The sequence below is a fragment of the Mytilus californianus genome, unplaced genomic scaffold (genome assembly GCF_021869535.1).
Source record: "Mytilus californianus isolate M0D057914Y unplaced genomic scaffold, xbMytCali1.0.p SCAF_4, whole genome shotgun sequence".
In the NCBI taxonomy this organism is placed as follows: domain Eukaryota; kingdom Metazoa; phylum Mollusca; class Bivalvia; order Mytilida; family Mytilidae; genus Mytilus; species Mytilus californianus.
The window spans coordinates 45,791,642-45,819,435 of record NW_026262690.1 but is presented as its reverse complement, the minus strand read 5'-3'; the positions used below and the strand labels follow the sequence as shown (position 1 = coordinate 45,819,435).

The 27,794-nt window shown below is 32.5% G+C and overlaps 1 protein-coding gene across 1 annotated transcript; it reads left to right on the top strand.

Moving 5' to 3' along the window:
* The first annotated feature begins 225 nt into the window (after positions 1-225).
* On the top strand, positions 226-27,794 carry LOC127738115 (EH domain-containing protein 3-like). The gene is made up of 2 exons (XM_052249247.1): positions 226-1,223; positions 23,932-27,794. Exons 1-2 carry the CDS (start codon positions 312-314, stop codon positions 24,619-24,621), a joined length of 1,602 nt encoding a protein of 533 aa, XP_052105207.1. The 5' UTR covers positions 226-311; the 3' UTR covers positions 24,622-27,794.

Genomic DNA, 27,794 nt, shown 5'->3' with positions numbered 1-27,794 from the left:
TGAAATAATTGATGAAGCGTATGTTTTGAGTTATTTGTTTTCTTCTAAACTGTACAATCGTACAATGTCGTCTTGTGTGTCTCAGCTGAAAGAAACCAAAACATTGAATGACGTAAACAAATAGTCGGAACTCCTCTGCTTTTTTACCCGCATAGGATAAGATAAAACCCAAGAGCATCCGTTTTATTGCGGGAAATGTTTATTTCCGGATTATGAATTGAGCAAGCGCACATAATGATATTCACTTCCGCAGTATTTGTCACGTCTGAAATAAACCGACTTCAGAAGTGAAAGTTATTTTGTATTTCAAGATGAAGAGGTGGCTTGACGGGAATAACAAGCGGAAAGAACCGGAGGTGTTCGATACTGTTGCCGATGGCCTAAAATCTATTTACAGAACAAAACTATTACCTTTAGAGGAACATTATAAGTTTCATGACTTCCACTCCCCCCAACTTGATGATCCAGATTTTGACGCTAAACCAATGATACTGCTCATCGGCCAATACTCAACTGGCAAGACAACCTTTATAAGATACCTCCTAGAGCAAGATTTTCCTGGAATACGAATAGGTCCAGAGCCGACAACAGATCGGTTCATAGCCGTTATGAGTGGAGATCAAGATGGAATTGTTCCTGGTAACGCCCTTGTTGTTGATAGTAAAAAGCAATTCAAACCACTCACAAAATTTGGAAATGCATTTCTAAATCGATTTCAGTGTTCAACATTAAACAATCCAGTTGTTGATAGTTTAACAATTGTAGACACCCCAGGTATTTTGTCTGGAGAAAAACAGAGGCTTGACCGTGGATATGATTTTGCTGGTGTGTTGGAATGGTTTGCAGAAAGAGTGGACAGAATATTGCTTCTTTTCGATGCACACAAATTGGATATTTCAGACGAATTCAAAAGAGCAATTGATGCAGTCAAGGGATATGATGACAAAATCAGAATAATTTTGAACAAAGCAGACATGGTGGATCATCAACAATTGATGAGAGTTTATGGTGCATTAATGTGGTCCCTTGGAAAAGTTTTGAACACACCTGAAGTTGCAAGAGTATACATAGGTTCTTTCTGGGACAATCCTTTACACTTCGATATGAATAGGAAATTATTTGAACTTGAAGAACAAGACCTGTTTAATGATTTACAGAGCCTACCAAAAAATGCAGCTTTACGGAAACTAAATGACCTCATCAAAAGGGCAAGGTTGGCAAAGGTAATTATCTCTGATTTGAACCAGTCAAGAATATAAATCATTTATATATACATGTTGATCTGAACTTTGTTTTATAACAAAAATGTACATGCACTTGTGAGCTAAAGGTTTCACTACTTGTACAAGTACAAGTACAAAAAACATCCAGTTTTAATTGATGCAGGATGCGATGTCCATACTGCCACGTCGTCCATAGGAGGTATCGTCCATACCTTGAAAAGATGTATCGCCATAGGACAACATCGTCCATACTATGTGAAGACGCATCATCCATCATTTGCAGTAATCACATAATGATCAATTATAAAATTTAAAAAGATTGTTAATTGCTTATTATCATTTCTTTGATGAATTTAAGTACTAATTATGCTTTTGTCAAGAAATTGTAAAGGAAATACAAAACGAGATCACTATAAAAACTACAGCACCAATGCTGGAACTCAGCAGTGACAAATATATTGGGTCAAGAAATTCTTGTTCTAACGAGAATAAAATATGGTACGCAGTACTGCACAGATGGAATGATATGCTCTTTAGTTTCTACTCTCTATCTGAAAAGCTGTAAATCAATTTTCAAAGAATGAATTATCAATAGCATTAACCTAAAACCAGTCTTCTATGCGTCTACTTGTCTTGTTGAACAGCAGATGTACAGAAGTAAAAATAAATATTTAGTTGACATCTACATGTATACTGACTCTTTCAAAGCTGCAAACTTGTACATTTGTACATAATAAATACTACAAAATCTTATTTATGTTATAACTATGAAATAATACTTCTTGTATTATTATATTTTATGTTATAACACCAATGGAAAAAATACTTAAAGTATGGACGATACGTCTTTACAAGGTATGGACGATTTGGCGGTATGGCCGACACATCCAATGGACGACGTGGAATTATGGCCTTCGCATCTCGAAAGCGTTTTAATCAAATTAAATGTATGTTTAATTTTTGTCGAGCCTGCGACTTTTGTCACAGAAAACTCGACATAGGGATATTGATCCGGCGGCGGCATTAGCTAACTACTTAAAAGCTTTATATTTTAGAAGGTGGAAGATCTGGATGCTTGATACTTTGTATAGGATACCTCATGCTACGAAGTTTCCGTCAGTCACATGTCCAATGTCCTTGACCGAATCCATGACAAATCGCCCCACTGGCAAATCGCCCCACACCTAATCGCCCCACTTTTTCACCAACTCGCCCCACTTTTAAAAAAATCGCCCCACTCTTGTTTACCAACTCGCCCCACTTATGAAAAGGGTAAAATCCCATTGAAAATAGGTTGGATAACATGCCCCACTCATGTAAAGGGTTAAAATCCCGCTGAAATAAGGTCTGCCAACTCGCCCCACTCATGACAAATAGATAAACCACGATGAATTTAGTAATGCCAACTCGCCCCACTTATGGAAAAAGATGCTATCCCGTTGTATATGTTCCTGCCACTTATAAATAAAATCAATACCTATGAAAACCTTAGATAAACATCTTTTGTAATTCTTTTCTTTTTGTTTTTGTTTTTCTTTTCTTTTTGTTTAAATAAAGCAGTAAGAAGTGAGTACCAGTATTTCGGTGACGTGAATGTCAACTCGCCCCACTTGTGAAAAATAGAAAAATTCTGATGAATTGAGTTATCCCAACTCGCCCCACTTATGAAAAATAGGAAAATCCTAATATTGAGTCATGCCAACTCTCTACACTTATGAAAAAGGAAGTAATACCGTTGAATTTATGTCTGCCAACGTACCCAACTGATAAATAAAAGTATGAATAGAATTAATGGCTACCAACTAGCCCCACTTATGAATAAAATGATTAAACTGTAATGAGTGTAGGCCTTCCAATTCTGTCCTCTTATGAAAACGTTAGAAATGCATCTGTTTTTTTGGTTCTTTTCTTTTGGTTGAAATAAAACAGAAAGAAGGTAGCATCAGCATTTATGTGACGTTTTTTTCCTGCATGACATTTTAACATTCAACTACATTAGGAGTGCTTAATATAAATTGGAATTTAAATGTTATCATATTGGTTTCTGATGGATACTTGTCTCATTGGCAATTATAGCAATCTGCTTATTTTTATGTAGATTTCTTATTCTCAATAACATTATATTGTAACGGTTTATTTCTTCCTCTGTGATATTTTATCCTGGGGATAATTTGTCACAGAAATTTACTATTTTAAGTCTTAAAATAAAAGGGTTTACCTTTACGTTGTACGTTAAGTGGGGCGAGTTGGCAGGAGTAATATTAACGGGATTTAACCCTTTTCAAAAGTGGGGCGATTTTTTAAAAAGTGGGGCGAGTTGGTAAACCAGTTGGGGCGATTTTTTTAAAAGTGGGGCGAGTTGGTGAAAAAGTGGGGCGATTAGGTGTGGGGCGATTTTCCAGTGGGGCGATTTGTCCTGCTTCCTCCTTGACCTCATTTTCATGGTTCAGTGACTACTTGAAAAAAAGTTAAGATTTTTTGTAATGTTAAATTCTCTCTTATTATAAAATAAGTAATAGGATAACTATATTTGGTATGTGTGTACCTTGCAAGGTCCTCATGCCCGTCAGACAGTTTTCACTTGACCTCGACCTCATTTTATGGATCAGTGAACAAGGTTTAAGTTTTTGTGGTCAAGTCCATATCTCAGATACTATAAGCAATAGGTCTAGTATATTCGGTGTATGGAAGGACTGTAAGGTGTACATGTCCAACTGGCAGGTGTCATCTGACCTTGACCTCATTTTCATGGTTTAGTGGTTATAGTTAAGTTTTTGTGTTTTGGTCTGTTTTTCTTATACTGTATGCAATAGGTCTACTATATTTGGTGTATGGAATGATTGGAAGGTGTACATGTCTAGCTGGCAGGTGTCATCTGACCTTGAACTCATCTTCATGGTTCAGTGGTCAAAGTTAAGTTTTTGAGTTTTGGTCTTTTTTTCTAATACTATATGCAATAGTTCAACTATAGTTGGTGTATGGAAATATTTTATGATCTATATGTCAGTCACGCAGGTTTTATTTGACCTTGACCTCATTTTCAAGGTTCATTGCTCAGTGTTAAGTTTTTGTGTTTTGGTCTGTTTTTCTTAAACTATAAGCAATAGGTCAACTATATTTGTTGTAAGGAAGAATTGTTAGCTGTACATGCCTACCTAGCATGGTTTATCTGACCTTGACCTCATTTTCATGGTTCATTGGTCAATGTTTAGTTTACTTGGTTAATGTTAAGTTTATGTGACAGTTGTAATAAAGCTTTATATTTAGGACTATCAACATAACATCAATGATTAGTAAAGAAGGCGAGACATTTCAGCGTGTGCACTCTTGTTATATATGTTATGATGTATCCTTGTAGGCATGGCTCATTCTTTTGGAGAAGTGAGTTCCTTTGATGGAGACTTTTAGACACTTAGGGAAGTGTACATGTATACTCATTCACATTGCTGTAATGTTTTTGCTTAAGAAGTTAAACTAGAATAGCTGGATATCAATATTTTGTATTCAGATGCTTTATTGTCTTGTATGCATACTTTTACATAGTATATGTCTGTTGTCCTTGACCTCATTGTCATTAGTTCAAGAACTGCACAAATTTCAATTATTAACAGTCAGAGCTCAGATATGATGATCATCAACAAGGCATTTTTTATACCCCCACCTTAGCGGAAGGGGTATTATGTTTTACCCTTGTACGTCTGTACGTACATGTACGTCCCAAAATTGGTTTCCCTTCTCTAACTTAAGTTTGCCTCAACCAAATGTTATGAAACTTATACACAATGCTTATTACCACAAAACACAGATCAAATTTGAATTTTGGTGGCATCACTTTAACCATTCTAGAGTTATGTCCCTTTACAAATGGAAAAATAACCTGAATTTTTCGTTTCCATTCTCCAACTTAAGAAGTTTACATGTAGTTTGTCTCAACAAAATGTTATGAAACTTATACACAATGCTTACCACAAAAAAAAGATCAAGTTTGAATTTTGGTGGTGCCACTCTAACAGTTCTAGAGTTATGCATGTTAACAAATGGAAAATAGCTGAATTTTTCGTTTCCGTTTTCTAACTTAAGTTTGCCTCAACCAAATGTTATGAAACTTATACACAATACTTATTACCACAAAACTCAGATCAAGTACAAATTTGGGTTGTGTCACTTTTACAGTTCTTCAGTTATGACCCTTTATAACTTTACATGATATGCAAGCGGGGGCATCATCTGTGTCCCATGGACACATTCCCCATTTATTTTATTTTCATTACACATCCAGTGGTTGATTGTTAAGAGATCATAAACAGTCAGAAAAAAAAGCATGACCTTGTGCAATGCCATAACATAAGAATTGACAGGAAGTAAGACTGTAATATTAATTGTTCATACTGCATACATGTACAAAAAATGTATATAGGAATTATACATTTAGGCCACACCAATTTGATTAATAGTTCTTTGTATTTTCCCGCTCCTGTCTTGGAGAAATTGACTTTTCAATAAAAAAAATAATTACCGCTTCCGCAAATTTTTGGGCCGCATGCCGCTCCAAAATTAGTTTCTCCTTGAATTTTTTTTTTCACAAAGACGTTTTTCTCGTGCATATATTGCTCTTGTCGATTCAAACGCACTTGTGATAAATCGATTTGTAAATGAAAGGTAAAAAATCGGAATGCCAACAAGTAGTTAATGAACACACAGTTATCTGAAATGCATCTCGTTTTATCATTGAAGACCAGTTCTAGGAGGCAAAAATAAAAAATCTTTGGTTAGATGACCACAATCACATCAATATTTTTACTCTTACGTCCAACAGCGGTTTTGCCAGACAAGCTGGGGTCGAGGGACAACGACCCCAGCTTGTCTGGCAAAACAGCCGTTGGAGGTCAGAGTAATCTCCAACCATATTTGTTAGAACCATCATCATCTCCCATCATCTTGGTAGAACAATCATCATCTCCGATCATCGTTTCAACAGACATAGACATATCTCTATCTTAAATGAAGTTAATATTAAATTCCCATGAACTTTTAAAAATATCACAGAATTATCTTATTTTGATGAAACCCCATATTCCCTTGTTCATGTTGTTAGTCTTATGGCATGCAAGCAGATCTCTTTTGTAAGGGTAAATTTAAGAGTTCCAACATGGTGGTATTGGGATTGGCATGCTCATAATAATTTGTGATGTGTTATCAACCACTTCTAGTCAAGTTTAAGAGTTTTAAATGCATTGCAGCTTTTAGGAGCAAAAGGAAAGAGTATATTTTTGCATGTGAATGTGGTGACAGGTATTTTAAAGAGATTAAAACATTGAGATCTACATGCATATCAATATAACTATCTTACTCATCATGCTCATGATGTTGTTGAAATATTCACACCACTCATTATGTTGATCCTAAATATGGATAAATAGTTCCAACTGGATGTCAAGCAGCCAATAAACAATCATTACCATATAATGAAAACAACTATATCAAAAAATATTGTTATGGGGCATTTTTTGGGATACATACACATATTTTGATTTATTCAACATATGTCATTTATCCTACTTACATAATTCCTCTTGTTAAACTGCATCTGAAATGCTTTCTTAATATATACACATGTATGGATTTAAATGAAAATTCATGCATACAAAGCTTATTTGAAGAAAATAATCAACTGAACCACAGCGAGACAAGAAAGTAGGATATGGTACAGGCACCAATACATCAAATTATATGCATTAGAGCATGTTTCTCCTTGTTTTTCCTTGAAGTAACCCAGTTTTAACATGTACATGTACATAAATTCTGAATCGCAAAATTTTAAAAAATATTATATCGCTTTCTTCACTTGTAGAGCACTCGCCTCACAAAAACTCATTCTCAAGAAATAAATACAATCAAAAAAATTTCGCATTTACATATTGTAACATGGACTGTATGTAAATTTAAGGTCTTTTTAAAAAAACATCATCTTTTAAATAAGAGTGTGATATCCCATTTGTAATATATTTTCTTCCATGCTACAGGTACATTTGTACAGCCAAACTTCCAAACCATATCTTTATATTTATGAAAGAATTAATTTAGTAGAGGTTTCCAAGTAATTTTTGGAAACAAAATCCTTTGAATTAATAATTTACCAGTAAGACATACATGTACATTTAGATTATGTTCATTAAACATCACTGCAGTCAGTTTCTCAATTCGTTACAACAAGAAATAGGCCAAGCAGGTGTAGAATAATTGCAAGGTGTACCAAATTTACAGTTCCATCTGACATTGTCTAACAAGATACATGTATAAGACATGAAATATAACTTCCTCATAATATAAGTTCCAAATGGAAGAAATATTAATGAATATTATTTTAACTGGAACAAAAATCACAGTATCCTAACAGAATAAAGGTTATAGAATATTTGTTCCAACAGGAACAGATATTATGGCATTGTTTATTATAAAGTTTCCAGGGGATCTTTTGTTAGGTGGAACAAATATACATGTATGTTGACAATTGTCAGACCTTGACCTTATTTTCATGGTTCATTGGTCAACGTTAAATTTTCCAGATTACAAATGTTAGTAATTAGTAACAGGTTAATTACTTGAACTTGACAGTAACTTACATTGTATTGTAAAATGTACATGCCTGTTCTTCTGACATTTAACCATTTCCTCATTTTCAGGGATCATAATATTAATAAGTTTTCATGATTGTTCATCTACCCATGTTCATGTTTATGCCTCTTAATGTCCATCATTAAGTTTCCATTAGAAATCATCTGCCCATTTTTATGTTTATGCCTTATAATGTTCATCATTAAGTGTTCATGATTAGATCAGATTCTGAGTTACTGCACTTGAATTGCTGAAGTTTTTAAAATTTGAACAAGTGTTTTTCTCAACCATGTGTCTACAGGAAAAGTAGAATATCTTTGTCATGGAAGAGACAAGTCTGTTAAAAAGTAAAATCACAAAAATACTGAACTCAGAGGAAAATTCAATCGGAAAGTCCCTAATCACATGGCAAAATCAAATGACAAAACACATCAAACGAATGGACAACAACTGTCATATTCCTGACTTGGTACAGGCATTTTCAGATGTAGAAAATGGTGGATTGAACCTGCTTTTATAGCGCTAAACCTCTCACTTGTATGACAGTCGCATCAAATTCCAATATATTGACAACGGTTGCATGTACATGATGTACAAAATTCCTATAAAGTATAGAATTGTTTGTAAAATTAACATAACAACTTAGAGATAATCTATTTGAAAATTGTTTACCTTCTCATAATAATGTCTCTGATCAGTTTATGAATAAAATCTTAACCAAGAACAAAAAGTAAAAGAATTGCTAAACCTCTATAACATTGAACATGTTTAAAATATTGGCTCCTTTATAAAAGAAAGTCATTAGAACTGAGGGCAAAAAACCGAATAACTTTTTTTCCATGTGTTTTGATTTCTTATAGAATTGTTATTTCTTTGCATTATAATGTTTGTTTTGGGTTTTTTTTTTGGTCAGAAACTTGATTAAATTGTAATATGTTTATATGACAATAAAAAAATTATCAATTTTTCTGTAATGAATATTTTGAATATACATGTATTTATTCAATAGAGAAATAATGAATTGCCTAAATTTTATTTAAGATAATCTTAAACATTTGTTAAACAATGTTAAATGCAGTAAGTATAAACAATTTTGATTTTAGAAAATTAATTTTAGAAACACCTTTTCAATGGAAAAAGGCATGCATTGTGAAAGTTTGCTTTAGATTAGAAGATGATATTCATTTATTATTCACTTGCCAAAAAATACATGTAAAAAATAACTTAAATTGATAAAATTATTTAAAAGTTATAACATCAAAACAAACATTTGCAAACAGTCATGAGAAAATTTTTACAAAAAAAAAGTTAGGAAGCTATATGTTCAACTAGTTTTATTATCATACCCCATGCAACGAGTTGCGGAGAGTATAATGTTTTTGGTCCGTCCGTCTGTCCATCCGTCAGTCCTGTTTCTTGTCATCGCAACTCCTCTCAAACCACACAACAGAATTTCACGAAACCTTTTTAGATAATGACATACTATGTAGTTGTGGATATCTACAGGAAAATATGATTCAATTCTTTTTCTAGGAGTTACGCCCCTTTGAACTTATTTACTTTAATGTACTACTGCAACAGTTTGTCATCGCAACTCCTCTCAAACCACACAACAGAATTTCATGAAACCTTTTCAGATAATAAGGACATACTACGTAGATGTGCATGTCGACAGGAAATTACGATTCAATTTTTTTCCCATGAGTTGCGCCCCTTTGAACTTATTTGCCCAATATACTACTGCAACCTTTTGTCATTGCAACTCCTCTCAAACCACACAACAGAATTTCATGAAACTGTGTAGATAAGAAGGACATACTATGTAGATGTGCATATTGACAGGAAATTATGATTCAATATTTTTTCTGATACAATTTTTTTTTCTTACACTTTTTTTATTTCTTCAATGACAATGTGGGGACGTGGGGTATGTGAGCGTGCTCACTAAGGTTCTTTCATTTCATTTTATTTTAGAATTTTCTTGTCATAACCACAGTTATTAAATTTGACAAACACAAAAAGTCATATATTTTCCCTGAGACACTTTACCTATAAGTTATGTAATTTTAACACTTCAATGCAGTCATGATTTCTCTTTATCCTTGACTAGTTTTTATACGACCGCAAAAAAATTTTTGTGGTCGTATATTGGTATGACGTTGGCGTCGTCGTCCGAAGACGCACTAGTTTTCGCACTCTAACTTTAGTTTAAGTGAATGGATCTCTATGAAATTTTACCATAAGGTTCAATACCACAAAAGGAAGGTGGGGATTGATTTTGGGGGTTATGGTACCAACAGTTAAGGAATTAGGGGCCAAAAATAAGCATTTTCTAGATTCCAGACAATAACTGTGGAACGGTGTATGGATCTCTCTGAAATTATACTACAAGTTTCCATACCACAAAGGGATGGTTAGGATTTGCTTTGGGGGGTTATTGCTCAAACCGTTTAAGAATTAGGGGCAAAAAAGGGGGAAAAACAAGGTTGTCCTCATTAATGGACAAATACTTTAGTACAAAACATAATTTAAAGCAGTGTAAGGGAGATAAATCAAATACATCATTGAAATTATCTCCCTTACACTGCTTTTAAATTATGTATAAAGTAATGGTTAATGAACAATTTAGATAATTTAAAACAGTGTAAGGGAGGTAATCCAAATACAACGTTTTGGTTACTTCCCTTACACTGCTTTTAAATTATGTTTAAAGAAATGCATATTTATAAAGGAAGACCAGTATGGCGCATTAGATTTGTAAAATCTTTGACCACATTTATTTATTTGTTATGCCAAATCTAACCGTGTATTTAGATTTTTAATTTTGGGTCCAGTTTTCAAATTGGTCTACATTAAGGTCCAAAGGGTCCAAAATTAAACTTTGTTTGATTTTAACAAAAATTGAATATATGGGATTCTTTGATATGCTGAATCTAAACATGTATTTAGATTTTTGATTTTTGGCCCAGTTTTCAAGTTGGTCCAAATTGGGGTCCAAAATTAAACTTTGTTAGATTTCAACAAAAATTGAATATATGGGGTTCTTTGATATGCTGCATCTAACCATGTATTTAGATTTTTTATTTGTGGACCCCGCTATCAAATTGGTTCATATTGAGGTCAAAAGGGTCCAAAATTAAACTTTGTTTGATTTCATCAAAAATTGAATTATTGGGGTTCTTTGATATGCCAAATCTAACCGTGTATTTAGATTTTTAATTTTGGGTCCCGTTTTTTGAATTGGTCTACATTAAGGTCCAAAGGGTCCAAAATTTAACTTAGTTTAATTTTAACAAAAATTGAATTTTTGGGGTTCTTTGATATGCTGAATCTAAACATGTGTTTAGATTTTTGATTATGGGACCAGTTTTCAAGTTTGTCCAAGTTGGGGTCCAAAATTAAACTTTGTTTGATTTCAACAAAAATTGAATATATGGGGTTCTTTGATATGCTGAATCTAAACATGTATTTAGATTTTTGGCCCAGTTTTCAAGTTGGTCCAAATTGGGGTCCAAAATTAAACTTTATTTGATTTCAACAAAAATTGAAAATATGGGGTTCTTTGATATGCTGAATCTTACCATGTATTTAGATTTTTTATTTGTGGGCCCGCTATCAAATTGGTTCATATTGAGGTCAAAAGGGTCCAAAATTAAACCTTGTTTGATTTCATCAAAAATTGAATTATTGGGGTTCTTTGATATGCCAAATCTAACCGTGTTTTTTTAGATTTTTAATTTCGGGTCCCGTTTTTTTAATTGGTCTACATTAAGGTCCAAAGGGTCCAAAATTAAACTTAGTTTGATTTTAACAAAAATTGAATTCTTGGGGTACTTTGATATGCTGAATCTAAACATGTGTTTAGATTTTTGATTATGGGACCAGTTTTCAAGTTTGTCCAAGTTGGGGTCCAAAATTAAACTTTGTTTGATTTCAACAAAAATTGAATATATGGGGTTCTTTGATATGCTGAATCTAACCATGTATTTTGATTTTGGACATTGGACCATAATAGGTAAATTAAAAAAATTGAAGTTCTTAGACCACATTCTTTCTGTGTCAGAAACCTATGCTGTGTCAAATATTTAATCACAATCCAAATTCAGAGCTGTATCAAGCTTGAATGTTGTGTCCATACTTGCCCCAACTGTTCAGGGTTCGACCTCTGCGGACGTATCAAGCTGCACCCAGCGAAGCATTTTATTGATTAATACCTTGTGTATTAATTAAGCAGCAGGGGGTATAATGATGGACATTTAGGGCCATCATAATTACCATATTTTTTATGGCCACCATTAATAAGATAATGTCACAGGTAGTACTGTACATGTAATGACATTCCTAGGGTTCATTGATCAGCTTTGAAGTTTGGCTGATTACTGGTATATGTACAAAAATGTTCATGTACCTACATGTAATTCTCTGTGTTAATTTTTTGTGATACCTGTTAGAAAATTTTAAAAAGACTTTTAAAATATTGCCGACGACCTTTCAGTGATTTTACTCTTATTTCATTTATATAACACTGACTTATGATTGATTTAATGAAAGAGAATGAAATAATACAAATTGTACATGAGTCAAGCCATTTCCATCTAATTTTTACAGTTCTTATGTTGTGCTGTTTCACAACTGTTTCAGATTTTAGGAAGGTTGAGTGTTCATAAACATGTTTATTAGAGGTGAATTTAGGGGGAGCGATCCTTCCTCCCCCCTTTATGGAGCTACATGTCCCACTCCAAACGTTGCTTACTTGATTCACATTTCACATTATGTCATGTCAGGGCCTTTTATAGCAAATTATACTTTATTGAATGTGCACATTTAATATCTAAGGCCATATGGGTTTTTTTTTTGCACATTATTGAAGGCCATACAGTGACCTATAGCTGCTTTCATCCATATTATTAAGATTCTGGTTGATATATAAGAAGTCTCATGGGCAATCAAACAATTTTATACCACATCTCATTCTTTTATACATGCCATGTACATGTACTATCAATTAAATTTTTATTTGACAGTCAGTTCTGTTTTATCATATTTATCATGATTGTTATATATATCACAATATTTGCTAGTATCCATTGATATGAGCTGACTAGCTTGGAATTTATTTCATCTCAACTTTTCAAAATTCAAGTGATCAATCATGTTACATACATGTACATGTATCAACTTTATGGTATAAAATTTGCAAAAAAAACTTCCTACATGTAGTTGTAAAAATAATTCATATCAGATAACATTAACCCTGCTATCATTTGATGTTATTTTTTTAGTTGTTTAAATTTAGATTTGTTACCTTTGACTTCTGTGGTCCACAGATATATTTAATTACAAACGTATATATTTATGAAACACTTAATGTACATTTTATTGTGTACTTACATGTACTTATGTTTATCAATAACCTACACAGTCCTAACATCTTGAATATAAATCCATTGTTAATGCATAAAAAGATAGTTTAGGGAAACTCAGGGGTCACCACACCAGGCGAAGTGAGCGAATATAGTTGCCCTAGGACTCCCCACTTTGCTCTAGAGAAGCTTCAGGGAGAATTTTATTTCGCCCTCCGACTCAAACTGACTGTACATGTATCTGATTTCTGAGGCAAAGTTGTGATTTTCCTGAAAAATTAAATATTTAAACTTTGAGATTATGCAATAAAAAAGTAATGTTCTCTATAAAAAGTTTATTGTTCTCGGGTGTTGAACATGCATGCAAGGGGTCAGATGGGAAAATGCTACTTAAAGAAGTGATTTCTAGGCAGAAAATTACCATATACATGTACATGTACACATGATGTACTAATCAAACAAGTTATTTCAGATTCAGATATCACTAAATGTTTATCATTTATAATAATATAAGAGTTAATTTGCTCTGTTGATATGTTTATCTTTAGTATATTCTTAAAAACAGCAGTTATACTTTGAATCTGGGAGAAAATGTAACAAAATATAAAATCACATGTTTTAGTTAAATAGTACAAAGGCATTTGTCTCTGAAAAAAAATATTATAAGTATATACATGTAACTATTTTTTTTTTTTTCAGAGACAAGTGCCTGTGTTTTAGTTCTATAAATTTACTACTCATTTTAGGGATTTGAGACTTAATATAAAGGTAGATAACTTCATTTGTAATAATTCTGGACAAAAGTTTGCTTAAGCAAGTGATTTCAAAAATGAAATCACTTGTGATGTTAATAGCTTGCATTGTTAATATTTGTTGAATTAAAAAACACAATTTAAAAAATTATGAGAACGATTTTTCTAGGGAAAAGCTGCATTAAATTATAACCTTTAAAAGGTTTATTTTTTTCTTACAATTTGATAATGTTAGTAACCATTAAAGAAAACTGTTGCTCTGTATGAGGTAAAAACCATCCAGCAACAGTTAATTTCAGAGTCAATTTCTGGCTTTTGTAGATTAAGGGCTGAACATTGTCATTAATTATACATGTATACAGAAATGCACTGTCCATCTGTACATGTTGTAGTCAAAACATATTTTGTTGTTAAAAAAAATAGAATCAAGTTTAGCAATATAAACAGCTTCTGATGGATTGATTTTAAAAATCAGCCATATTTACAAAGTATACAAATTTGTATGAAGCTCTTGACTAGTAAAGAATTAATATTTGTTTATATCTTGAATAGAAATGAGTTTCTACAATGTATGCTATTTATATTAACCTCATCATCAGGACATTACTATAATCATGATAATATACATTGTTATTTGTACATGTACAATGTAGATAATTAGGTGTTTTATAAACATTGATATGACACACAAAGGAAAGTGAACTTTAGCTTGTGTGTCAGTCTCTTTATCCATTAATATGTGTTGTCATGTTGATATTATACATGTACATGGGATCTAGCAGCATCCTACTCCTTTATAGTTGGAAGAAAATTAATACCTTTTGAAAGTGTATTTTTAGTGTAAAAGCATAAAGGAAACTATGACACACATTTTTTTGGAGGTGTCCTCATTGCTCAATTTTGAGTTATCCCTGTGGTGTTTGTCTTTTTCTACATTTTTATGCCCCTGCCGTATTGGAGGGGGCATTAAGTTTTACCCTAGTCCATCTGTACGTACGTCCGTACGTCCCAAAGTTGGTTTCCGTTCTCTAACTTTAGTTTGCCTCAACCAAATGTTATGAAACTTATTACCACAAAACACAGATCAAGTTTGAATTTTGGTGGCATTACTTTAACTGTTCTAGAGTTATGCCCCTTTACAAATGGAAAAATTGCTGAATTTTTCGTTTCCGTTCTCCAACTTTAGTTTGCCTCAACCAAATGTTATAAAAACTTTTAAACAATGCTTATTACCACAAAATACAGATCAAGTTTGAATTTTGGTTGTGTCACTTTTACTGTTCTAGAGTTATGCCCTTTACAAAGGAAAAAATTGCTGAATTTTTCGTTTTTTAACCGGATTTTCGAAGGAAATATCGGTTATTGATTTGGGGATGTACAGCGGGCAGACGGGCGGCTGCCAAACAGTGTCTCTTCAATAACATGATAACGCTGTGATGATTTTTTATACGACCGCAAAAAATTTTTGTGGTCGTATATTGGTATCACGTCGTCGTCCAAGACACTTGGTTTCCAGACAATAACTTTAGAATTAGTAAATAGAAATCTATGAAATTTAAACACAAGGTTTATAACCACAAAAGGAAGGTTGGGATTGATTTTGGGGGTTATGGTCCTAACAGTTTAGGAATTAGGGGCCAAAAAAAGGGCCCAATTAAGCATTTTTCTAGTTTTCAGACAATCACTTGTGGTACTGTATATGGATCTCTCTGAAATTGTACAACAAGTTTCCATACCACAAAGGGATGGTTAGGATTGGCTTTGGGGGGTAATGGCGCAAACAGTTTAGGAATTAGGGGCAAAAAAGGGGGAACAAACAAGGGTTTCCTTGTTAATGGACAATCACTTCTAAGTACAATGTTAAATTTGGATTACCTCCATTACACTGCTTTAAAATTATGTATTAAGAAATTTTGTATTGTCTTGAGGTGATTAGCTGTCAATTTATTTTTAGAAGTTACTAATAAAAATGCTGATTAAAGATATATTATTTTTAGACATGATTATGTATGTCATTTTCTATTTTAAGACTTTTATGATGTATTTAAATGGGTAATTATGGTCGCAAACTCCAGTTATTTTGTGTCAGAAACCTATTATTTGTCAAACATTTAATTTCAATCCAAATTCAGACCTGTATCAAGCACGAATATTGTGTCCATTTTTGCCCCAACTGTTCAGGGTTGGAACTCTGCTGTCGTATCCAGCTGCGCTTGGCGAATCAATTTATTTTCAAATTTAGATATTTTGTTTCTTGTGACTAAATGAAGGTCAAGTTCAATTTTCACTATTTTTGTATTTCTCCTTTTTGAGTTATCACCATTTCTAATATCTAAAAGTGGTATTTTTTAAAATTTTCCTCTTGTTATCATATTATGACTAAGCATATGGTAAATGTCTTATCTCACAATAAAAATTGGAGTGACAGATTTATTTGAAAATTTTCTATTTCCTAAGTGGTGATGATTATAAGCCATATTATTAGACATTTTGAAGTTAATTACATTATTAATTATTATATATGTAATGTTAGAGTACTATGTTAAACCATAGTACTGTTCAAAGGGATATAACCCTTCAGATTTGCAAGTATGAATTTCATTATTAATTAGATCTGAGAAATATCTTAGCATATGATAATCATTGGAGTGACAGATTTATTTAAAAATAATCTGTTTCCTGATAAGATCTGTAGGACTGTAGATATAAAGTTTTAAATTTACTAGTAGGACTGTATCAATGAAGTTTGAAATTTACTTTTCATTATTAGACATTTTGTAGATAATTAAGTCTCCCTAAACCATATATATTCTTACCCCCACCCCTCTTCAATTTGAGAATGTGCTTTTATCTTGTAAATGGTCGAGATCCCCACCCCTAAACCATATATATTCTTGTATGGGACAATAAAACAAATCAAATGAAATATTGGGGGAGTCCCCGGGTTTACCCCCACCCCTCTTCTTTTTGAAAACTTGTAAACGGTCAAGATCCCCACCCCGAAACCATATATATTCTTGTATAGGACAATAAAACAAATCAATTGAAATAAAAGGCGAGTCCCCTGGGGTCACCCCCACCCCCTCCTGTTTGAGAACTTGTAAACGGTCGAGATCCCCACCCCTAAACCATATATATATTCTTGTATGGGACAATAAAACAAATGAAATATAGGGGAAGCCCATGGGGGTAACCCCCACCCCCTTCTTTTAGAAAACTTGTTAACGGTCGAGATCCCCACCCGAAACCATACATACTCTTGTATGGGACAATAAAACAAATCAAATGAAAAAAAAGGTGAGTCCCCTGCAGTCACCCCCACCCCCCTCCTGTTTAAGAACTTGTAAAAGGTTGAGATCTCCACCCCTAAACCATATATATTCCTGTTTGTCATTTCAAGAAGATTTGAATGACATACAGGGTCAATCCATAGGTGTCACTTATGCATATCACAAACCAATTTGTACTGGACTTTGCCCAATGTCAGGCGACCATGGGAATGACAAATTATTGGAGCTTTGTTTGGGAGACTTCGTAACAGCATCTTGTTACAATTATTTCTTGTTACTGATAAGTTTTATAGATTTTGAAAAGACATTGTATTAATGATTAACAAAATTTTGGATTTTTTTCTTCTTTTCTTTGTTGTCTAAATTGTTTGAAGAATTTTGTGGCAAGTTTGTTTGTTATTCTGTAAAAACTAATTTTCTGAATGCTATATACTTTTTTTTTATGAATGAACTTTAAAAACTAAGCTTATATTGATTATCAATAAACATATATTTAGATTTCTGATTTTGGGCCCAGTTTTCAAGTTGGTCCAAATCGGGGTCCTAAATTAAACTGTGTATGCAATTAAGTGGAGCAAAATGTAATAAGATAATACTACATTGAGGTCCAAAGGGTCCTAAATTAAAATTTTGTTTAATTTCATCAAAAATTGAATTCTTTGGTTTTTTGATATGCTGATTCTAACAATGTTTGAGTGTTAAATCATATCCAATTTTAGAGAACTTAGTCATCACTGGTTGTTGTTATTATATTATTGATTATAATTTGAAAAATTGCATCATATCTCATTTTAGAGAACTATTTATCCAGTTTGAGTTATTTCCCTTTGCACAGAAAATATTATGGATAAAATTAACCTGTGTTTCATTTCAACATAAATTAAATATATATAGGGTTCTTTCAAATGCTGAATCTAAACCTGTATTTAAATATTAGATTTTTGGGCCCAGTTTTCAAGTTGGTCAAAATCAGGGTCCAAAATTAAACTTTGTTTGATTCAACAAAAATTGAATTTATTGTGTTCTTTGAAATGCTGAATCTAACCATGTATTGAGAGATTTTGGATTGTGAGCTCCTTTATCAAATTGGTCCACATTGAGGTCCAAAGGGTCCTAAATTAAACTTTTGTCTGATTTCATCAAAAATTGAATTCTTGGGGTTCTTTGATATGCTGATTCTAATATGTACTTAGATTTTGGATATTGGACCATAATAGGTACATAAATGTCCAATTTCAAATATTTCAGTTCTTTGACCACATTCATTTTATGTCACAAACCTATGCTGTGTCAAATATTCAATCACAATCCAAATTCAGAGCTGTTTTAAGCTTAAATGTAGTGTCCATACTTGCTCAACTGTTCAGGGTTCGACCTCTGCAGGAAAATCCGGTTTGCTGTCACTCTGACAGCCTCTTGTTTTTCTCTAACTTAAGTTTGCCTCAGCCAAATGTTATGAAACTTATACACAATACTTATTACCACAAAACTCAGATCAAGTACAAATTTGGGTATTGTTGCTTTTACCGTTCTTCAGTTATGTTCCTTTATAACTTTAAATGATATGCAAGTGGGGGCATCATCTGTGTCCCATGGACACATTCCCCATTTATTTTTTCATCTTTTTGTTGTTGTCCATCTTAGATGTATAGTATTTAAATTCCCTCAATTGTATCTTCTAATTCTAATTGACATGCATGAACAGGATTTCTAGAAAAAGCTTAAGGAAGAGTTTTATATCTGTTTATTATTGCAATCCAGAATTTTGTTTAAACAAACAGGAAAGAGGACATATAAGACTGAACAAAAAGCTTTCAATTTTTTCCGGTCCTTTGATTTATTATAATTATTAGACTTTGGATAGGATTATACATAACTCTTATGTTTATTAACTTTTGATAGGATTTTAAATAACTCTTATGTTTATTAACTTTGGATAGGTTTATAAATAACTCTTTATGTTTATTAGACTTTGGATGGGATTATAGATAACTCTTATGTTTATTAACTGTATAACACTTAAAATTGTTTGTCCCACACTTGATTTTTATACGACCGCAAAAAAATTTTGTGGTCGTATATTGGTATGACGTTGTCGTCGTCGTCGTCGTCGTCGTCGTCCGGCGTCGTCGTCCGAATACACATTGGTTTTCGCACTCTAACTTTAGTTTAAGTGAATGGATCTCTCTGAAATTTTACCATAAGGTTCAATACCTCAAAAGGAAGGTGGGGATTGATTTTGGGGGTTATGGTACCAACAGTTAAGGAATTAGGGGCCAAAAAGGGGCCAAAAATAAGCATTTTTGTAACTTCCAGACATAACTTGTGTGTTAGTGTATGGATCTCTCTGACATTGTACCACAAGGTTCCATATCACAAAGGGAATGCTGGGATAGATTTTGGGGGTAATTGCCTCCAAATTTTAGGAATTAGGGGCCAAAAAGGGGCAAAAAACAAGCATTTTTCTAGTTTCATGACAATAACTTGTGTTCAAGTGTATGGATCTCTCTGACATTGTTCCACAAGGTTCCATATCTCAAAGGGAATGCTGGAATTGATTTCGGGGGTAATTGCCTCCAAATTTTAGGAATTAGGGGCCAAAAAGGGGCAAAAAACAAGCATTTTTCTAGTTTCATGACAATAACTTGTGTGTAAGTGTATGGATCTTTATGAAATTGTACTACAAGGTTCCATATCACAAAGGGAAAGCTGGAATTTATTTTGGGGGTAATTTCCCACAACGTTCAGGAATAAGGGGCCAAAAAGGGGCCAACAATAAGCATTTTTCTAGTTTCCAGACAATAACTTGTTCAAGTGTATGGATCTCTCTGAAATTGTACTGCAAGGTACCATACCACAAAGGAAAGGCTGGGATTGATTTTGGGGTTAAATCCCTAGAAATTTGAGGAATTAGGGGCCATAAAGGGGCAAAAAACAAGCATTTTTCTAGTTTCAGGACAATAACTTGTGTGCAAGTGTATGGATCTTTATCAAATTGTACTGCAAGGTTCCATATCACAAAGGGAAAGCTGGGTTTGAGTTTGGGGGTAATTGCCGTAAATGTTTAGGAATTTTGGGCCAAAAAGGGGCCAAAAAATAAGCATTTTTCTAGTTTCCAGACAATAACTTTTGTTCAAGTGTATTGATCTCCCTGAAATTGTACAGTAATCATACATGTGAACCTCCCGAAGGGAATACAATAATCCCGTTTTCAGGGGTCTCCTCCCGACCTCCCGTTGAAGACAAAAAAATCCTGTGTATGAAATATTTCATGAATGAAAAATTTCAGCCCAACATATCTGGTGTAACTGACATTACCTTAAGTTATATTTTACCTGTAAATCAATTAACATGATAATTATATGGCTTCACTTGTCACCTTGGGTGTCAAACATACTGGTAATCAACGATTTTTACATCAGGCTAACTGCCGTTGTGTAATAAAACTTTGTATATTTATAAATGAATGTTGGGTTACTTCCCTTGATTTATCCTGTTTTAAGTTACTTTCCTTTAAATAATGTAAATTTTTAAAAGAATATAAATAAAATATAAATTGAACAAATAATCATAAAAGGATGGTAATTAAATGATTTCAAATGTCTTAGGACAAATAAAAAAATAATAATTTGAAAATTATTTGAGGGTTCTATACTTCCTTTCAAGGCTTAAATTGAAATTTATATATTAACTATGACCCATAAATCCAGTTAGAATGTGTTACTTATCATGCATTAAAAATCTACTTGCATAAAGATTAAAATAAAAGATCTATTTGCAGATAGATAAGCAAATATTCTGATTGCAATGAATAATGGAAAAAAAGATATGACCTAAAAAATTTAAAGAACATACTTAAAAAGAAGAATGTTAGATTGAACAAGTTGAAAGTTTAAAAAGATAGAGAAAATTTATAAGTACAAGGGTACTATAAACATAATACATTCGGATGGAAAGTTGAAGAAAGCACACTTTAACAGACAATTTCTACAGCACACGGTTACATTTACGACAGAATTTATGTCGATTAAAAACCTCCTGATCTGAGTCCTAATCTCCTGACCAAAATTTCCCAAACTCCTGATCTTAGTTTCACAGTCCATCATATGTACTGCAAGGTACCATACCACAAAGGGAAGGCTGGGATTGTGTTTGAGGGTGATGAATCATAAGGGGGTTCAAAAAATTTTGGGGGGAGGGGGATTTTTTTTTCCTTTTTTTTCTTTGAAATTTTCCATTTTAAATTGGTTATTTCTGATTTATATATAAAAGCAAATAATAATGATATGGTTTGAATAGATAAATTAAAAATTTTTAAGTTCTTAGACCACATTCATTCTGTGTCAGAAACCTATGCTGTGTCAAATATTTAATTACAATCCAAATTCAGTGCTGTATCAAGCTTGAATGTTGTGTCCATACTTGCCCCAACTGTTCAGGGTTCGACCTCTGCGGTCGTATCAAGCTGCGCCCCAGCGAAGCATTTTATTCAATGTGTTTAAAAATACAATTTAGATATGAAAAGTGAAAATATGGAGAAAACACAAATAATACATACAGCAACCCAGCAACAAAATAACCGCAGGACATCTAGAGGTCAACATATGGTCTTTAAAATTAGAAATATGGCCAATTTATCAATGATACAACAATCAAACAACAAAAATCATGAATGGAGATTTAGAGGGCAACATATAGTCTTCAACAATATTATGCATGTTATAGACATGTGTCTAGACAATATGTCAAGCTCTAGAATTGTCCCAAGTCTTATAAAACTGAGAACAACAATATGATACATGTGATAGACTGGTGTCTATACAATATGTCAAGCCCTAAAATTGTCCCAAGTCTATAAAACTGAGAACAACAATGTTATACATGTGATAGACAGGTGTCTATACAATATGCCAAGCTCTAAAATTGTCCCAAGTCTAGAAAACTGAGAACAAATAAACAGAAAGAATTAAAGATTTGCCATCAACATCAAATGTTCCAAATTAAAAATACAACATAAAAATAGGACATAAAGATAGGACATAAGACAACCACTGATGAGGTTCTTGACATGTGACAGACACATGAGTGACATGAGTTTATTACTGTAATTTCTGTAAATTCATAGAATTATAGAGAGGTTTTGATTTATGCGAATAATTCAACTGGGTTAGTTTGCAATTAAAAACTTGCATTCTGAAATCTGATGCATCTATCTTTATGCAGACATTCCTGAAATCTTGCAAAATAAATGCATGCAAAAATTTCTGAATTTATAGTATTTGACATAATTTTATGAAATATCAAGATAACAATTAAAACCAATTTCCAGTGTCAAATGATAGCTCATTGTATGCTGATACTAAAAATATATGGTTTCTATTCAATTTTGTTTGAAATAAGTGATGTAATTTGTTACTTCTGATTGGCACTGCTTTCAAAAATATATGGTTCTATATACTTTTACATGAATTAAGTACAAAAAATACTACTTCCGGTTTACACAAGGTCACTTCCAGTTTGCTTTTTCAAGGTCATATGGCTTGCAACCTAATGCATAAAGTCCTATGGCTTTATAATGTAGAAATATGAATTTAAAGCAAAGGTCAAAATCTAGAACGTCAAATTTACCAATGACCTTGACCTTAATTTCAAGGTCATACAGTAAGGACCTCAAATCAAAAGACCCTAGGTCTCTACTATATATGGTTAATGAGTTATATCACCATACAGCTAGTTTTAAATATGAGAGGGGAGAAAACTCCCATTTTATGTCAACGTACCCGTTCAACCAAAAATTATGTGTTATGACATGTCGCATATAACAATTTAATACAAATATTTTGTTAATATCTTGTACAGCTTCTGATAATAAGAAATAAAAAGCCAAAATCAAAATTTAGAACATGACCTTGACCTCATTTTTCTTTTAGTGGACCAATGACCTCAAATCAAAACACCCTAGGTCTCTATCACTTATGGTTCAAAAGTTACAAATACATATCACTAATTTCAAAAACATAAGGGGGAATAACTCTCATATGGAGTATTTGTAACGCTGGTCAAAATTAAATGTAACATCCTGAGGATATAACGAGAAATTTGGTAAAATAAATTTGTCGGTTTCTTCTTAGGTTGTGAAGAAGAAGAAATAACAAGAAAAACAGTGTTCGTGGAGATAACTCTTACATGGAAAAGTATTCGGTTAAGCGGTGTCAGTTTCAAAAGCGTATAAACTGTTCAATATCATATACCAAATATCTTAGTGATTTCTTGAGAAACAACCAAACAGCGAAAGAAAAAATAAAGACAAAAGAAAAGAAAAAAAGAAAAAATAATAATATTCAGAACAAAAGCAATAGGCCTTTCCAGGAAAAGTTGAAAGACCTAATAAATTCATAAATTTTTGATGTGCATTTGTTATTGATGTTGAAGAATTGACAAAAATGTGAGATTGATTATTGCGATATCAGCAGTAGATTCCTTACATATAGTGTATGCATGTATGAGTATAAAAATGAATAAATGAGTAACAGCTGTGGTAGTCATGACAAATGATAACTCAGTCACTGACTATAATCTTTCTGAGTTACAATGTAGATCTCTACTTACATCTTGGTGTTTGATTTGTATGACAATGTTAAGACAGACTTATTTTGATAGTTATGATATCAATATTTTCTCATTTTAGGTACATGCCTATATCATTAGTCATTTGAAGAAAGAGATGCCCTCAATGTTTGGCAAGGACGCAAAAAAGAAAGACTTAATTAAAGGATTAAAAGAAATATATGATGTTCTACAGAGAGAACACCAGATTTCACCAGGAGATTTCCCAGATATAGAAAGAATGAAAGAAGTACTCCAGCATCAAGACTTCACAAAATTCCATGCATTGAAACCAAAGTTAATTGAAACGGTTGATAACATGCTATCTACAGATATAGCCAGGCTTATGCAAATGATTCCACATGAGCAAGAAAGTCAAGTAGAAGGACCAAATGTAAAAGGCGGGGCTTTTGACACAATGAATGAGAGTATGTTTGGTTATGGAAGGGGAGAAGGCATTGATGAAGGTCGTGGTGAACATGAATGGATCGTTGGTCAAGAGAAATATAAATATGATGAATCATTTGATAAACTTAATCCAATCAATGGAAAAATAACTGGTGCTGCAGCTAAGTCAGAAATGGTCAGGTCCAAGCTGCCAAACTCTATGTTAGGAAAAGTTTGGAAACTGTCAGACATTGATAAAGATGGTATGCTTGATGCTGATGAATGGGCATTAGCCAATCACCTGATCAAGATTAAATTAGATGGACATGAATTACCAAATACCTTACCAGATCATTTGATCCCTCCATCCAAGAAAGATTTGTAATTTAAAGAATTGAAGTGGTTATATTAGTGAAAGGGCATACCGGTAGTCTTACCTGTCAAAGATTGTTATATTGTTATACACATTTAGATTGTTACTTCTTGGTGTACACCTAATACAAATATTATGTTCTAAGACACGTGATCACGCTGTACTTTAGTAGATGATCTGATCTCTACATACAAGAAACATTTTTTGTTTGATCTGATTTTAAGTCTTATTTTTGTTTTAAAAAAATTGAAACAGTAGAATTTCATTTGATCAACTATTTTTAGCTCACTTGGCCTACAGAGTCTATGAGAGCTTTTGCAATCATTTGGCTTCATAGTATGAAGGTCATGACAAACTTTTCAAGAGCCTTCTCTTCTGAAACCATGGGATCAACTGTGACCTTATTTTGTCTCCATCATTCTTACAAGGATAGTTTAATATTATAGTTATGTCCAGTGGCCCCAGGACAGACCAACATTAATGGCTAAAGAAAATAAAACATAATGGTTAATCAACGAAAGAACTTATTCAGAAAACTTTTTCAGTACCATGGGTCTAAATTTTATTTCAAGTTGAAGTATGAATTGAAAATGATCAACTGGTGAACATTTTAGCATATTTTTAGTAAGCAAGTGCATGGGATTACATTTCTGATTGTCCAATGACTATTTTTTAGGTACATTTGTAATTTGTCAAAAAATTTTATTATTTTTTTAAAATTGATAAATGTATCATTACATGGTGGATTACTATTGGACCAAATTATAGGGTCAGCTGTAATGGAAATAGTCATTAAATACATTTGTTCATGTATTCAAACTAAGGTATAACTGGAGGCAATATATTTCGGTTGGTGAGAAAATCATCATGTAATGATATTCATTATTTTCAAAGGCATTTGTATAGAAAGAATTATTAGAATAAGCAGATGAACTTTGAAATTTACCATTCTGTAAAATTTTACAGGTGAATTTGTCCTTAATTTCAGATAGATTTTGTTCCCTACAAATTGAAGTTGTTTCTGTTATTGTAAAGCTATCTTCAATTGATTTTCATTTTTTTTAATAATAATTAGGGATGTCAACGAGTACTCGAGTATCGCTCGGTAGTACCGAGTATCGATTACCAAAATGATACTCGACTAATCGGTTTCCTGTAATAATGTTGTTGCTTTCTTAAGCTAAAACAATAACAACAAATTTTTTTGAGAGCGCCTCCCGGGAAATTAAATATTAATCAAAATTAATAAAACTTAAAATTCGATTCGAATGTTTGTGTTTAATTGTCATTTAAAATTCCTCCAAAGAGAGGTAGGATATATGAACAAGAGCATGTTTCCAAGGCTTACACCTTTGACTGATCTTAATTATTCCTCCACTTCTCAACCGTAACTATATATTTTCTTCAGCAGGACTGTTAGTTACCTAACAAAGATGAGAAATAGCCTCGTCCCAGAAAAAGTATACAAGATGATATTTATAAATAAGAACAAATTCGTTGCACCCTGTGTTGACCCTCAGAAAAGGATTAAGTTCTAATCATCACCCCTTTGGTGATCATTAAATGTGTTTTTTACGATTACTGTTGTTTGAGTAATCATTTTTCTATAGATATTAATTAATTACATGATTAGATTATTGTCAGCTTACATAATCAGCTCATGTAGTAAATGAACTATTAATTATGATATAAAATTCCTTGGACTATTATCTAGTCCTAAGTAATAATGTTGAGGGTTTAACGTTTATAATGCAACAACCCACAATACATAAAATGTATATAATTTTGTGTTTCCATTTTGTAAATATAAAATGCTTGACCGAGCGAGTACTCGAGAATCGCTCAGTAAATCCTACGAGTACTCGATTAGTTTATCTTCACCGAGTTGACATCCCTAATAATAATACATCCTTTGTGTTAAAGAAATGCTTTATGTGATTAGCTGCAATAAACCACTTAACAAAGAAACCAATTGGTAAGATAAGTGCCTGATTTTCATACAAATTTAGCTTTTGTTTGAACATATTTTTTTAGGTATATTATTTGGTAATAAATTTGTTTATACATTGTAAATTTTGATTTTATTTTATGAATTCACTAATATAACTTATATGTACATGTGTTAACCGCAATCTATGCATGCTGTGTATATATAACAATCATTTTTTTTAATTGTCTGTAGAATGTTTACCATAACCAGAGGCGGATTTTGTAACTAAAGGCATTTTTGCCAATCAAGGTAGAAATGAAAGGGGATCAAGGATTAGGAATTTGGTCACAATTCCTGAAAACCATTACTTCATATTATAATTTGTGTTCTGTTTACTGACAGTAACTCTTACATTAGTTATAAAACAGTAATATCATTGAAATGCAGATTGTCAAGGGACTTACAATGTAAGTTTCTCCTATAGATAAGTTTTGATTGACACAATTTGAGCAAGAGTTACTTCCCTTTGGAGGTCGGTTCACAAATTCCTTCACAAATCAGCCAAATTTAACTTGTTAACTGCTAGATATAATTTTAATTTCTTTTAGCCTTGCTGGATTCATCATTTCGATCTAGGATCTTCTATTAGACTTTTTTGATCCACATGTTTCAATTTGGAAATCAACCAACCATCTAACCCTTAAAAATGGTGGCAAAGGGAAATAACTCAAACTCAAATTACCTCATATCGAAACCTATATTACTACTCTTTATTAATGCTTTAACATTCTGATGAGAAAGTTAATTGGGACATGTATTCCTAATACCCGATGTTGACTTGACCACAATTAATCTACAAACTGAGACGAAAAACATGAAATCATTGTATCAGATATATATTATTGTCAAACACCTAAAAATTGTGCCTTATCTTGTTTCTTCAAATTCATACTTGAGAGAAACATATGATAAGTTATACAACTTATTTATTTATTTTGAAAACTTTTTCCATGCTCTATGTGCAAACAGGGTGTAATGAAAGAAATTGTTTGTTAGAACTAGAAAAATGTCAGATGTTTAATGTAGTAACTTATATCTACTATTATTACCCAGATGTTATCTGATTTACAATATAATAAGCAGGATTTAAAATTGATGTACATTCTTCAGATAATTTATTAGTAGTATTGGGACATATTTACTTTATCTTTTATCAGATATATTTATTTATATTATAAACATATAAATATTTAAA

Bases quoted from the DNA above. Each gene is read 5' to 3' on its own strand.
- LOC127738115 (XM_052249247.1), top strand. From the start codon at position 312: ATGAAGAGGTGGCTTGACGGGAATAACAAGCGGAAAGAACCGGAGGTG. The intron at 1,224-23,931 runs GTAATTATCTCT...TTCTCATTTTAG, and splicing joins AAAGGGCAAGGTTGGCAAAG to GTACATGCCTATATCATTAG.